The sequence below is a fragment of the Myotis davidii genome, unplaced genomic scaffold, assembly GCF_000327345.1.
Source record: "Myotis davidii unplaced genomic scaffold, ASM32734v1 scaffold181, whole genome shotgun sequence".
NCBI classification, from domain to species: domain Eukaryota; kingdom Metazoa; phylum Chordata; class Mammalia; order Chiroptera; family Vespertilionidae; genus Myotis; species Myotis davidii.
In genome coordinates, this window is record NW_006291504.1 from 1,646,721 (window position 1) to 1,661,070 (window position 14,350).

The 14,350-nt window shown below is 41.2% G+C and overlaps 1 protein-coding gene across 1 annotated transcript in view; it reads right to left on the minus strand.

Moving 5' to 3' along the window:
* Positions 1-14,350, minus strand: part of TAF4B (TATA-box binding protein associated factor 4b) — a 70,719-nt gene that overhangs the window by 50,005 nt on the left and 6,364 nt on the right. Inside the window, exons 5-9 of the mRNA XM_015564679.1 lie at positions 13,329-13,418; positions 11,570-12,178; positions 8,967-9,075; positions 7,975-8,080; positions 2,818-2,987 (exon numbers count right to left, since the gene is read on the minus strand). Of these exons, the coding sequence (XP_015420165.1) occupies positions 2,818-2,987; positions 7,975-8,080; positions 8,967-9,075; positions 11,570-12,178; positions 13,329-13,418 (1,084 nt within the window). The remainder of the gene's footprint in view (positions 1-2,817; positions 2,988-7,974; positions 8,081-8,966; positions 9,076-11,569; positions 12,179-13,328; positions 13,419-14,350) is intronic.

Here is a 14,350-nt window from a genome sequence, read left to right on the forward strand (position 1 = left end):
ACTTCAAGTGATTTTTTGCATTCCAGGGAGTAAAGATTATGTAGCTTAAGCATGATTGTTCGTAGTTAAAGTGATTAATTACCCGCCTGGCACTTAGTGAAGAGGTTTTATTCCCTCCCTAACTTCAGGGGAAAATCTCTACCTGGGGAAACAACCTTTCTTGGAGAGGTGACCTTGGTTAAAACACATAGTGCCAAGAAGGTGAGCAAACATATTAAGAACAGTATGCCACATATGCCAGGTCCCTTGAAACAGCAAGGATGGACCGGCTCCCGGCATCATCCTATGGAAAGATACACTTTTCAAATATTAAAAATAAACAGGGCTGGATTTGTAAACAATATCAGGATTTCATGAACAATCAAATGTTTAAATATCTTCACTAAACCTATTTTAAAAATGACAAAGTTAATACTGTAAGAAAAATCCCCACTGTGAAATAAAACACTTTGTTAAAGTCCACATAACTGATTAGGAGATCTAGTTGGTGTTTGCAAGCTTGCTAGGTGATTTACAGAGGTCTGTGCGAGTTAGTTTACGTAAACACCAAGCAGAGAAAACACTGGCATGCTTACTCTAACATATTTAAGTAGAAAAATCTTCTTCCAAAATTTTAGGGGTAAATTTATATTTTCTGTTACTAAGGAATGATCTTAGAGTTTTTAACCTGTTCAGTAAAAAGGGAATTTTACTAGAAATGGAAAACATTCCCAAAAATAACATAACTCCATTCACTCTATGGTCAATTTTTTTCAAGATTAGGAAAATTCAGAAGTAAGAAGTTTTGCAATTTCTCATCCTGTTAAATGACAGGTTTGTGTTTCATCAAGAACTGAAAATACCAATAGTTGTCCCCAGAATTTTCCTTGAAAACAGAGGCTAGAACTGAATGTGGTCTCTATTTAGTCTGCTTACACAATATGATGGGAATACAATTGTGCCTATTGCTTACACACTGTGTAAGCTGCTTGTGTAATAACAGTAGAGGGGAGCAGCTGGGACACAGACCACACGGCTCACAAAGTGGCAAATATTTATTATCTGGCCCTTGCAAAAAACAATCGCCCATCCCTGTCCAAAAGGATTAAAAAAGGCTCTTCCAGTGCTAAAAATTTTCCTACCATATAATCAATGTTCAAATCAAGCTAGAAATACAATATGTAAGAGGGGCAAGGAACTGACAAAATTACCTACTTACATGCTACCAAAGCTTCAGATAATTATATGGCTACAAATACCAGGAGTTCAAGTACCAGGAAATTTCCCAAGCTGTCACAGAAAATTAAAGTGCTTGGGCTTGTTCCAAAATTAAAGAGCTGGCTCCTGTGCAGTACAGAATGCATATGGACAGAAGGAAACTTGGAGAGAGAGAGGGAGAGAAGTCAAACAACACACAAGCGAACAGAAAACAAACAGTCAACTCTTCTGAACTCCTATCCTTCGGACTACTTGCAAATGCTAGCTTTGCATGATGAAAGGAAGGTGATATGTACTCAACTTAAATCAGAGATAAAAAAGTAGTGATAGCATAGAGTTGGCGCTCAAACATTTCTTTATTGAGTATTTTGTAAAGTAAAATATGTGAGAGTGATGCCCTTTGTAGTCCTTAAATATGCCGAGGGGATATAAAAATCAGAAACCTTCCTATTTCTGTTCGACCTTCAATATAAAATGGGAAGATCCCTGCTCAAAGGCACTGGTATTGGCCCCAAATTCGACGCGGGTGAAGGAGACCTGCGCTCCAGCAAGCCCCGGGTCAGCACGCAAGGAACAGGTACGTCATTGCACAATACCTCGCCAGTCTGTCTTTTTTCCCAGTTAATCTGGGGAGACTGCAGCCTTTCACATGAACGCAAGTTTGTTATTAAACAACAGAAAAGCTTTTTCACTCCAGAAAAAAAAGCTACGTTCTCTTTAATTTCCTTTCACATAATGTAGCCACCTAACAACCTACTGGGCCTAGAAAGAACCCTAAAATTCTAAATAAGTTCTTTCAAAGCAAGAGAGGGTTTGCATTTCAGGGCTGAAGATAAGAAAAGGGGGAATCACTCTCAATAGCTATTTCTTTTATAAACACAAACTTGTAGCCTAAGTGTACATGTGTACGCATATAGGCCTGAAGACCAATGAAGGAAGAAGGACAGAAAGAAGTATATTGTATACACACTAGAGGCCTGGTGCACGGATTCGTGGCGGTGGGGTCCTTCGGCCTGGCCTGCGCCCTCTCACAACCCCGAGCTCTTCAGGGGATGTCGCAGAGACAGTTTTGGCACGATCCCTGCAGGGCACCGGGGGACTCCACCGTGCACCGGGCCTCTAGCATGCATAGATCTTTGGTTAATCTCTTCCCGCCCTCCCCCATTCCCTCTGAGATTCATTAGTCTGTTTCATGTTTCCATGCCTGCAGTTTCCACTCCTGCGTTGAACGCCTGCCCCCTGGTGGTCAGCGTGTGTCATAGTTACCAGATGGTTGGCCAGTTGCTTAGGTTTCTATATCTATAAAAGCGTAATATGCAAATCGACTGAAGAGCCTTCTGCTGTTCGGACAACCTTCCGGATGAAGCTGGGGCTGCGAGGGCCTACTCTTGCACAAATTTCATGCATCGGGCCTCTAGTATACAGATATTTATATAAAAATATTAAGAAATATGATTAAATATTAGCTTCTATTTTTAAGATAAAATACTTCTTTTTATAGCACTCATGAAATCTATGTAAGACTCAGAGTTCCAGGAAGACCAACCAAGGTCATTTCCTGGTATCACTGTCCCTGGAACAAGCAGTCCTATCAGGTCAACATCGTAAGCAGGCACTTACCAATGTCTAAAATTCTCCTCTGCAGAGCGCCAATGAAGAGAAATGGCTCATCTTCACACGACTGAATGAGAGTGCCAACCAGTTCAGAGTTCGTTGCTAAGATGCGGGCATTTTCCTCATTGAGGTTGACCCCGGCCATGAAAGTCACATCGTTGATGTCATCTTCATCCCTAATAGGAAAGAGGAAGACCCAGCTTTGAGGTAGAGGCAGTGGTGATGTTTATATGTATGAATGGTCTAAGAGACCTCAAAAGACACTTTACTCAATTCCCCCGAGCAAGAGAATTGAAGAATGGTGTCCTTCCCCATAAGCCTTTCAAATTAATTGGTAACTCTATCCACTGTGTACATATACCATCAGAAAAATAAACCAGAAGCAACTTTGTCTTCTAGCGCCCATCTCCCCTGCTCTTGGTTTAGTAAAGGAGATGCATCAAGAGGAATTGGAATTTACACTACCTTATCCACAAATCCTCTACATAAGGAAAGACAGACTTGTTTTCACCCAAGATGATTAAAAGCCCCCCACGTTCCCCAGTGCACTCCCCTGTCCACTGCAGGGCAGCAGAAATGACTCAGTCCTCAAAAGTCTGTACCTACATCAGACCCTGGAGAAGAGGCTTTCTTGACTAGCTATTCTGAAACCAAATGGTTAAAACACACTATTAATCATACAACAGCAAAACAATGAATTACATTTGAAGCAAGGTAGAACATATGGTTAGTCTACACTGGAGAATCTGATTCCTGCAATATGAAAAAATGGACATTAAAGTTGGAGTAATACTATCTATGCAAATAACATGTAACCATCCTATATTATTTTCTCAAAGTAGCTTTTAAAGAAAAGTTTCAAAAATCACATTAAACTCCTAACTGTTCAAAGACCTCCACTAACAGAAGTAATACATATGCATTATTCATCCACAAGCATCTTATTACTTTTCTCTAAAATATAAAGACTCTAAAAATACTTAACCATAAAGCATTATCACATTTTCCAAAAATCAACAATAATTCCTAGTTATCATCAAATAGCCAGTCAGTTGAAACGGGCCTCACTATACAAACATGCAGAGGAAGTATGTTTGTCACTTCGAATTCTGAAGTAGTGAGTGAAACATGAATCTCTGGCACCCTCAGGTGTTTAAGAAGGATAGTGCTACCACTACTCATTCGGGTATACTGAGCAGAATAGAAAATAGGATTTTCTAAGCGGAAAAATCATAAAACCAAAACATTTTCAATTAAGCAAGTAGTTTTGAAAATGTAGGTAGATATCACTGTTATTACACCTCATCCAGTTAAGTCCAGACAAGAGTTAATGCCACAAGAATACTTCCTTCTTACTAACAAGAGTCAACATTTCAACAATAACTGAAGTGATATTGATGTTACATATCCAAGGAAGCCAACTTAAAAAAAAAGACATCACTCTAAGCCAGTGATGGCGAACCTTTTGAGCTCGGCGTGTCAGCATTTTGAAAAACCCTAACTTAACTCTGGTGCCATGTCACATATAGAAATTTTTTGATATTTGCAACCATAGTAAAACAAAGACTTATATTTTTGATATTTATTTTATATATTTAAATGCCATTTAACAAAGAAAAATCAACCAAAAAAATGAGTTCGCATGTAAGCTCTGACACACGTGTCATAGGTTCACCATCACTGCTCTAAGCTGTGTATACAACCACATGACTCAAATTACTGGAAAGCATTATTTAATGGAAAACTGTAGCTCAGTGCAAAAAGCAAAGATATCAGCGTTAAAACTGTACTACGAAGGCCCAGGCCACATGAAGACGGGAGACAGAGTCCAGGGCCTATCACGTCTGACATGTGTGCGGACACAACTAGTATGCTGAAGAACAGAGCGAATGCAAACTAGGATCCCGGGCCATTACACACACAACGGTCTCCCTACCTCCGCCTACCCGACTGAGAGACTATCTTCTGTCCTGCTTATGCCACTGCTTTTTAGTTTTTCTGTTATCTACAACTTCACTGGAGTCTAACATTTATAATTAGAATTCATAAAATAGCCAATTCTCTCCCAAATCAATGTAATCACATCATCTCAATACAAAGTTTTCATAGAACTGTCATGTTTCTAAAATTCATGTGCAATAGAAAAATAACAAGGAAAATCAAGGTATCTTTAAGAAGGGATAAAAGCGAAAAAACATGCTCTATCAGATATAAAAACACATACTGAAGTGGTAATAATTGAAAATGCAAAAATATTAACATAGACATAAAACAAAAACATAGAACTAAAATGAAATTCTATAGTTTACATTTCAGAACATAAGCTGCAAAATGGCAAATGACTGAGTCAAAGAATTTGTAGCATGAGGCATTTACAAAGATAAAAATCAAGAATTACTTAAGATAAAAGGGTATGTGTGCATATGTGAGGTGTGTGTGTGTGTACAGATATCTTGAAAAAGATATAGGATCACATCACTATGAGCTGTGGATAGGGATGGATTTCTTAGAATAGAGCAAATTCAAAAGCCATAGAGGAATCCAATATTGTGACAAAACCTTCGTATAACAAAAGACACGAAAAACAGCGACAAGTTAAGCCAAAGAGTAAATATTTACATGTACAACAAATAATTACACACTCACAAAAGTATATGAATCTAAAAAACAAAAAGAACGCAGCAAAAGCAATAAGCTGGAAATTTCCCAATGAAAATACGAATGGTGACACTTCTGCCTCAGGCAGTAAGTGACTAGATTTACGAAGGAGAAATTACACATTACAACTAGACCAGCATAAGACATTTTCATTCCAGCGTTGCGTGCACAGACGTTGCCGAAAAGGTGTCAGTAAAAATAAGCAATGAGCACGCTATGAAGGCAGAACTGCCTCCGAGCGCATGCCTGAGGCAGCCCCAGCTCCTGGGCCTGTTGCAGCGGAGAAACTGTTTAAGTCAGGTTCCCTAGAAAAAGGCTCACGTGGTCCCAATCAACAGTCACCCCCGTTTGCTGTAAGAAACGGCCATCAGTCCTCCCTGCAGTAAAGCAAACTGGACTCGGGCCCTGAGGGTTCATCCAATTTACTAGCCAATAAGGTTTTAGATTCAACAATTCCATTTTTCACTTCTCAAGGTCTTATTTGGCTCTTTTTCAAATGTTTGTATTCATTTCTTAATAGGTAATTATTACTTGCTCATTTTTGTGATTCCACATTTTATTTTTAACCATTTCATAATAGTTTTTAATACTGAATACTCGATCATCCAATGTTTGAAGTCACTGGAGTTCCAAAGGTGTTGCTCTATCCCTGTAGTTTAAAGCAGGGTAATGCCCTAGCCCAGCCGTGGGCAAACTACGGCCCGCGGGCCGGATGTTCGGCTGTTCTATCCAGCGGCGGAGCGCAAGAGCGGAGGGTTCTCTTGCTCTCCCTTCCGCTCCTTCACCAGCAGCAGTGCTAACAGGGCAACATCGGGAAACACGGCCGGAGCTGCTTCTTCTGAGTCCAGTTTAAGAACCCATTGTGGCCCCTGAGTCAAAAAGTTTGCCCACTCCTGCCCTAGCCGGTTTAGCTCAATGGATAGAGCGTCGGCCTGCGGAATGAAAGGCTCCAGGTTTGATTCCGGCCAAGGGCACATGCCCGGGTTGCAGACTGGATTCCCCAGTAGGGGGCGTGCAGGAGGCAGCCAATCAATGATTCCTTCCTATGCGTCAGCCTCGGAATGAAAGGCTCCAGGTTTGATTCCGGCCAAGGGCACATGCCCGGGTTGCAGACTGGATTCCCCAGTAGGGGGCGTGCAGGAGGCAGCCAATCAATGATTCCTTCCTATCACTGATGTTTCTCTCTCCCTGTCCTGATTTCTGGGCCTCATCCTCTGGAAATTCTGTCTTTGTTATGGGGTAGGGCCACAACACAACATTAGTAACAAAGAAACAATTTCCGGAGGAGGAGGCCCAGAAATCAGGATTTTAAAAAGATTCCCAGGTGACTCTAATGTGCAGCCAAGGTTGAGAACCACTGCTCTACATAAATAACCTAAAATAATCTGACTTGGAGAGCGACTGGCCTCTCATTATTGCTGGTGGGAATATAAATGGGATGGTCCCTGTGGTAAACAGTTTGATAGTTTAAGTACAGGTGCTCCTGGACTTAAGCCCCAGGAATTTGAATATATTTTAAGTCGTAAATGCATTTAAAACAGCGAAACTATTGAACCTACCAGCTTGGCCTCAGCACCTTACACGCTCGGAACGCTTACAGTAGCCTGCAGCTGGGCGAAATCACCTCGCTGCTGCTGCCCCGCACCCTGCGAGAGTCGTAAAGCACTTTGCTAGCCCAGGAAATAGTAGCAATTCAAGATTCGAAGTACTGTTTCTAGTGAATGCATATAGTTTTCAAGCCACTATAAAGTCAAAAAATCATGAAGTTGAATTGTAGTAAATCCAGAAATCCAGGACCTTCTGTAGTCAAATAAACATGTATGTAATGACCCAGCCATCATACTCCCACATATTTACTAGAGAGAAATGAGAAACTATGTTCATACAAAAATCTGTACGTAAACATTAATAGTGGCTTCATATATAATTGTTAAAAACTGAAAACAACCCAATGTTCATTAACAAGAAAAAGGATTTATTCATACAACAAATACTTCTCCCCAATGCAAAGAACAATTTTCTAATATTCATAATGACATGGGATATGAACTTCAAAAACATACTGCATAAAAAAATTCAGATGCAAAAGAGCAGATAATGTAATTTTTCATTGATGTGAAGTTTAAGAATAGACAAAAATGACCCATGGTGATAGATATAAAAATAGTGGCTGTAGGAGGCAGGGATTGGGATATTGATTTTAAAGGAGCATAAAAGCGATGGAGATGTTCTGCATCTTGATCTGAATTATGATTACCCCAGTATATATGTTTGTCAAAACTCATTAAGATGTACACTTAAAATCTGTGCTTTCCAGTGTCGCATGCACAGACATTGTCGAAAAGGTGTCAGGACTTTATTGTTTATAAATTATACTCAAAGTTCTGTTCCATTTTTTTAAATGCATAAATATATTTATTATTAAAAGTATTATCTGTCATCTTTCTTTTTTTAAAAAGTTACTTCCTTAATCCAAATCAAGTTTTAACTATTTATTTTCTTTACCTCAAGGACGTCGCTCCATTCTCCTTTATTTTATCTTTCCGAATCGAAGATACTTGAAGAGGCAGAATTTTATTTCCTGGCAGGGTAGTTTGCTTTAGAATGGAAGCTACAAAAACAAAGAAAAAAAAGTATGCTTTTAAGTAGGCAATCACACTACATGATGAAAAATTCAGAACAGCTTTTAATAAAGAATAATCAAAGAAAACCTCAAACTGCCCTAAAATATGTTTAAATTCAAACATGGCAATGAATTTATTGCCTGCACGCAGAATCATTCACTAAAATCAAGATCTCCAGCCTTCAAATTATCTACAGAATTACCAGCACTATAAAAATAGTATGCAGAAAAAGTGACAGAAACATGTTAATGATATATCATTTCTATGGTAGATTTTAAAAAATAAAACCTCTAAATTTTATGTGCAAGACTAATTGACAAAGAAAGAAAGAAGCACATTTTAAAATGAAAAGGCTACAAAAAATTTTCTAAGTCAAAAGAGTACTGCCCTGACCGGTTTGGCTCAGTGGATAGAGCATTGGCCTGCAGACTGAAGGGTCCCGGGTTCGATTCCGGTCAAGGGCATGTACCTTGTTTGTGGGCACATGCCCAAGAGGGGGTGTACAAGAGGCAGCTGATCGATGTTTCTCTCTCATCGATGTTTCCAACACTCTATCCCTCTCCCTTCCTCTCTGTAAAAAATCAATAAAATATATATTTTTAAAAAAGTACTTATTTACTACTGGACTGATGTATCTGATTACAAATACTGTGAATAGTTGCTTCTTTTACTCTAAAACAACATATCCCCTTAGAAAGTGGCTCTGTAGGTACAAAGATGTACCACAGTTATCTTTCAGTCTTCTCTCTCCGGTCCCAACATAAAAGACCACATCTCTCGTCTCTTCATAAATAGAACATTAGAAGAGAGTACAAAACCCATGCTGTTTCAAACCCAGTGTGATGGGTCAGAGTCAGACTGGAGGTGGCTGACCGGAAGTTGCTGCAGTGCTCACTGGCATCTTCTTCTGAAGGGTCAGTGCTGAGGAAGGGGGGAGTGTACCCACTTGTCTGGAAATGCACCCTGAAGGCTGCTGGACTACCTGAAACAATGAGAACCGTCATTATAGTCATTCAAGCAAACCCGCTCCAGTTATAACAAGAGAATAGCCAACTGTGCTCACCCAGCGGTAAATATACCTGATCATAGCATAACAAGAATGCCTCCTTAAATCTAAATCTGTATGTGGCAAAATTATCTTGTTCAAAACTGAAAAACATGACGATCTCACACATTACATCGCTTCTTAGAGTGGAGCTCAAATTTACATTACATTTTGCCCAATTTAAACCTCCGTATGTGCCATATTTTCATTTTTTAACTTTTATCATGGAAAATTTCAAATATATACGAAGGCAGAAGAAATAAGATGAAACCACCTATGCCCGTGGTCAGCAAACTGCGGCTTGCGAGCCACATGCGGCTCTTTGACCCCTTGAGTGTGGCTCTTCCACAAAATACCACGTGCGGGCGCACGTACAGTGCGATTGAAACTTCGTGGCCCATGCGCAGAAGTTGGTTTTCAGCCTGGGCGAGTCTATTTTGAAGAAGTACTGTTGGTATTTGGCTCTGTTGACTAATGAGTTTGCCGACCACTGACCTATGCCATTATTACCCAGCTTCAACGATGATTAATTCTTTACCAGCACTGTTTCCTGTATATCTCCACCCACTTCGCTACCATCCCCAATTATTTTAAAGCACCCCCAGATATAATTGTTTATCTATCTACTAGAGGCCCAGTGCATGAATTCGTGCACTAGTGGGGGGTTCCTCAGCCTGGCCTGCGGGAGTGGGTGGAAACCAGCTCTCCGACATCCCCCAAGGTGTCCCGGATTGCGAGAGAGCACAGGCCAGGCCGAGGGACCCCACTGGTGCATGAGGGGCAGGGGAGAGATGCAGGGGAGGGAACACGGGAGGGCTCCAGACTGTGTCTGGCCCATCTTGCTCAGTCCCAATTGGCCGGACCCTAGCAGCAACCTAACCTACCAGTCGGAGCGTCTGCACCCTGGTGGTCAGTGCACATCATAGCAAGTGGTTGAGCAGCCTTAGCATATCATTAGCATATTACACTTTGATGCTTTAATTGGTTGAACGGCCGACAGTCGACCAGACAGTTAGCATGTTAGGCTTTTATTATATAAGATAAGTATTTCAAAATACTAGTACATCTCCAAAAGATAGACTTTTAATGGGCCGGTTTTTAAAAAATACCTGCAAAATGACAATGCTAAAGGCATCCTACAAAATAAACAGTTCAAGAAATCCAAAGGGTGAGTGTTGGGGACAAAGAAAGCAAAGTTAAGGTAATAATAGCAGGGCCTTATTTTTAGCTTCAAAGAAGGAAAAAAGTACAATAGCAGAAGTTCCTTTTTTTTCCCCTACCTCAAAGAAGAAAAATAGTCACCATGTATTTGAGCCAGCTACTGACAATGAACTATTTTAAGTCTTTAAATTCATTTTTGGCTAATATAAATGTGCCAGGAGACAGACTTCTGAACAGAATTTGGGAATACAACTTATTCTGTATTTTAATTTTTATTGTAAATAAAATATAAAATCTAGTGTGCATCAATCACTAAATAAAAGTAACTCATAGGAAACTCCAAATAGGAACTAATGCCCCTAGAGAAAAAATACAAAATTGGAATAATTCAACTTCCATCATTCTGAGAACAGACTCTATGTCCCTTAGCCCAGCCTGTGCTCTCTTGCAGTCTGGGACCCCTGGGGGGACCCGATGCTGGTTGTAATACCTGGCACAGAACCAGCTTGGGAAGGTGAGCCTCAGTGGCAACCTGCACCTGGTGCTGTGCGTGGCCTGGCCTACAGACCAATCAGGGTCAAGTTCATGCCAATGGCAGGAGGCAAAGGTGTCAGTTCAAATACATGTGTGTGTGTGTGCACACGCGCACGCGCACACACACACACATAGAATACATGATGATATGGGATAGTTATATGTATCACCAAATTTGAGATGGGAGGCACAATCTTGGGTCCCCATTATTGCTCATCATAACGACCATGACACTTGGGGCAGCATGTGCAGCATTCTCTGCACATTTGTAAAAAAAGGAAAATAATGAGTGAAAATATGTAAGAGATTTATAGAGAGAGAGAGCAGGAGGAGCAGGAGGCAACCAATCAATGTGCCTCTCTCACATCGATGTCTCTCTCTTTCTCTCCCCGCCCCCACTCTCTCTAAAAATCAATGGAAAAAGTATCCTCAGGTGAGGATTAGAAAAAACAAAAAACAGAGAGACTTCTCCTTAAGGGATACGCAGTGTAGAGGTGCAATGTCATGATTCCCACCTCTCAAATGGTTCAGAAAAAAATGACGGGCCCGGGTGTGTGCGTTTTGTAGTCAGTGTGCCAGCAGAGCGAGGGAGCCCAAAGCAAATGCAGTAAAACGTTAACAACTGGCCCAGCGCGGCCCAGGGTACACAGGAGCTCACTGTGCCAGTCTTGCCAATTTTCTGAATGGTTGAAATTTACAAAGTAAGGAAGACAGGAAGGAAGGAAATGGTACTCACCAGCTGCTTGACTCTCACTGCCTGTGGGAGAGCAGCAGGCTGGGAAAGGACGGGTCCCGGCTGTGCGAGTGTGATCTGGACCGGAGCGCCCATGACAGGGCTCTCAGAGGTGGTCCCAGCAGAAGTAACGACAGTTTTCACAGACGGAAGACAAATAGCTGGTGACGGTTCTCCGAAAGTTACTGACGGGAGGGCCAGTGTCCCCCCAGCTCCGGAGACCACCGGCGTCTCCAGTGGAAGCGAGACTGCTGCCACTGTGCTCTGCACAGAGGTCACAAGCGGTTTTGGAGTCTGAAGCACGACAGTTCCAGCTGTTGCTCCTCCTGCTACAGCAGCTGGACCCACAGAGTGAAGTGTCACCACTCCAGCGTTTGCTCCCCCTGGGCCAACAAAGGAACTCAGACTTTGCACGGACGCCGTTGTGGGTGTGGCTGCTCCAGAAACGACCAGGGCCCGTTCAGCCTGGACTGAGGAGTCGGCTGCTGTCACCACAGCGGTCACTGGAGTGGTGCAGGTGGCAACGACAGCCTCCCCGGGGGTCTGCTGAACACACTGCTGGATGAAGCTCTGCGAGCTGGGCAGGAGCTGGCGCAAGGCACTCACACTTTTCTAGAAGCAGGGAAGGGGAAAACACCAACCACTAAGGAGATCAGTGACTAGTACCATAAAAACACTTTGTATTTCATATCTTTACAACATAAAATGATCCAAAAGTACATCAACTTTTCAGTTGAGGAAATCTGACATCACTTATTTATATCTGTCAATATCCAAGATTTAGCCAAAACCGGTTTGGCTCAGTGGATAGAGCGTCGGCTTGCGGACTGAAAGGTCCCAGGTTCGATTCCGGTCAAGGGCATGTACCTGGGTTGCAGGCACATCCCCGGTGGGAGATGTGCAGGAGGCAGCTGATCGATGTTTCTCTCTCATCGATGTTTCTAACTCTCTATCTCTCTCCCTTCCTCTCTGTAAAAAATCAATAAAATATATTTAAAAAAAAATATATCCAAGATTTAATTTATTTCAAACGAAAAGTGCTTTTTGAAAATGAAATGATTATGTCAGTCTTAAACTTTTGAATACTGAACATCAATTTTTATTCTGCCAAACCAGGCTCTTATTATCAAAGTTACTGTTCTCCATTAAAATTCTGTTTAATACAATACATCTTAGAGAAGAATATGCTAACAAAATAAATTAACTTTTTAAAATAGCCTTTCCAGCCCAGCAGGCATGATTCTGTGGTTGAGCACTGACCTATGACCAAAGGGTCATGGTTCAATTCCTGGTCAGGGCTCGTGCCTGGGTTGCAGGCTCAAAAAGCAGTCGATCAATGGTTCTCTCTCATCACTGATGTTTCTCTCTCTCTCCCTCTCCCTTCCTCTCTGAAATTGAAAAAAAAAAAGCCTTTCCCTAAATTTGGCATTATGCTGTTAATTTCTAAGAGAATGTGAGTCATTTGGAAAGAGCAGAAGACCCTACTTTTGTAAATGTCAAGAATTTTGCACATACAAGCATTAAATAACATAATCAAGTTATATTCATGACTCAGATGGTACTTCGGTTTTCCCAGTGTGTTCCAAACCAAAGAATATGAACTAGCTACATGAGTTACAGGTTACAAACTGAGAGGCCTCTCCTACATTGCTAGTTACCTTCACCTTAAGTTAATAGCATGCTGAAATATTTGGGTTTTAGATTACATTAAAAGTAATCTAATACCAAGGATTTTTTCAAAGTAATAAATAGGTAACTCTACCTTAAGAAAAGGGACTAGGTGAGGCTGGGGTGAAGACTTGAGCTCAACATACAGTTGTCTAGTAAATTCCTCCGCTTCGATTTTTGCATCCTGAGGACAAGGGAAAGAAAAACACGTTTAGGTCTACAAATATTTTAAAGCAGGAACAACATGTAATTCGCGATGGTAAACATAACAAGCTCTGAACAGTGGAAAGTCCATCATTCAATGGAGGCATTTTTTTCATGTCCCTTGTGAAATGAGTAATCGTAAACAGTGGACGTGTTTGTTCATGCGGGGATGATCCCGGGAAGCAAAACCAGAGTAGAGCTGGCCGTCTGAGTGGGGCTACTGCACCGCAGGCTGTTCAGAGCCTGACGAAGTGGACAGGAGTCCTGCATTTCTTAGGGTAGAGAACAGGAAGTTATTTGGTTTGGGGGACTGGAGGTTTTTTGTTTTGGTTTTTCAATTTTGAAATTACCTTCATCAGGATACACTATTTTTAGAATACGGGGAGGCTGTAATAACAGATATACAATTGTTCCAAAGGACTTAGGAAGCCTTCCACACTGCCCTACATTCCAAGCATTTCAGGGGTCTATGAGGTCTAAATTATTTTCATATTAATACTAAAAAGGTTTTTTTTTTGGCCTGTTTCACTGTGCTGAGATTTGCACTGATGGTATAGAAGCATCAGTAGGTAAAATTGCTGGCAAGAAGACAACGGCAACAAATTGATAGAAATGGCATCATACTCTATATCACTAGGCACTTGGGGTAAAAAAAAAAATAGAGCCAGTTTCCTCTTTAAATGTCCTCAATGAAGCAGTAAAAATTCATTTGACTAAATATAAACCCTTCAGTAGACATCTTTTTAATATTGTGTGTTAAGTAATGTGAGCCACACAGAACATTTCTGCTACAGACCAAATCAAGAGGCTCAAGGAAGAGCAGCCTGTGATGGAGATGCTGGTGAACCAGCATCAGGTAAGACCCTCTCCAACATCACAGGGAACTCCCCAGGTACCTATCTGAGGGACATC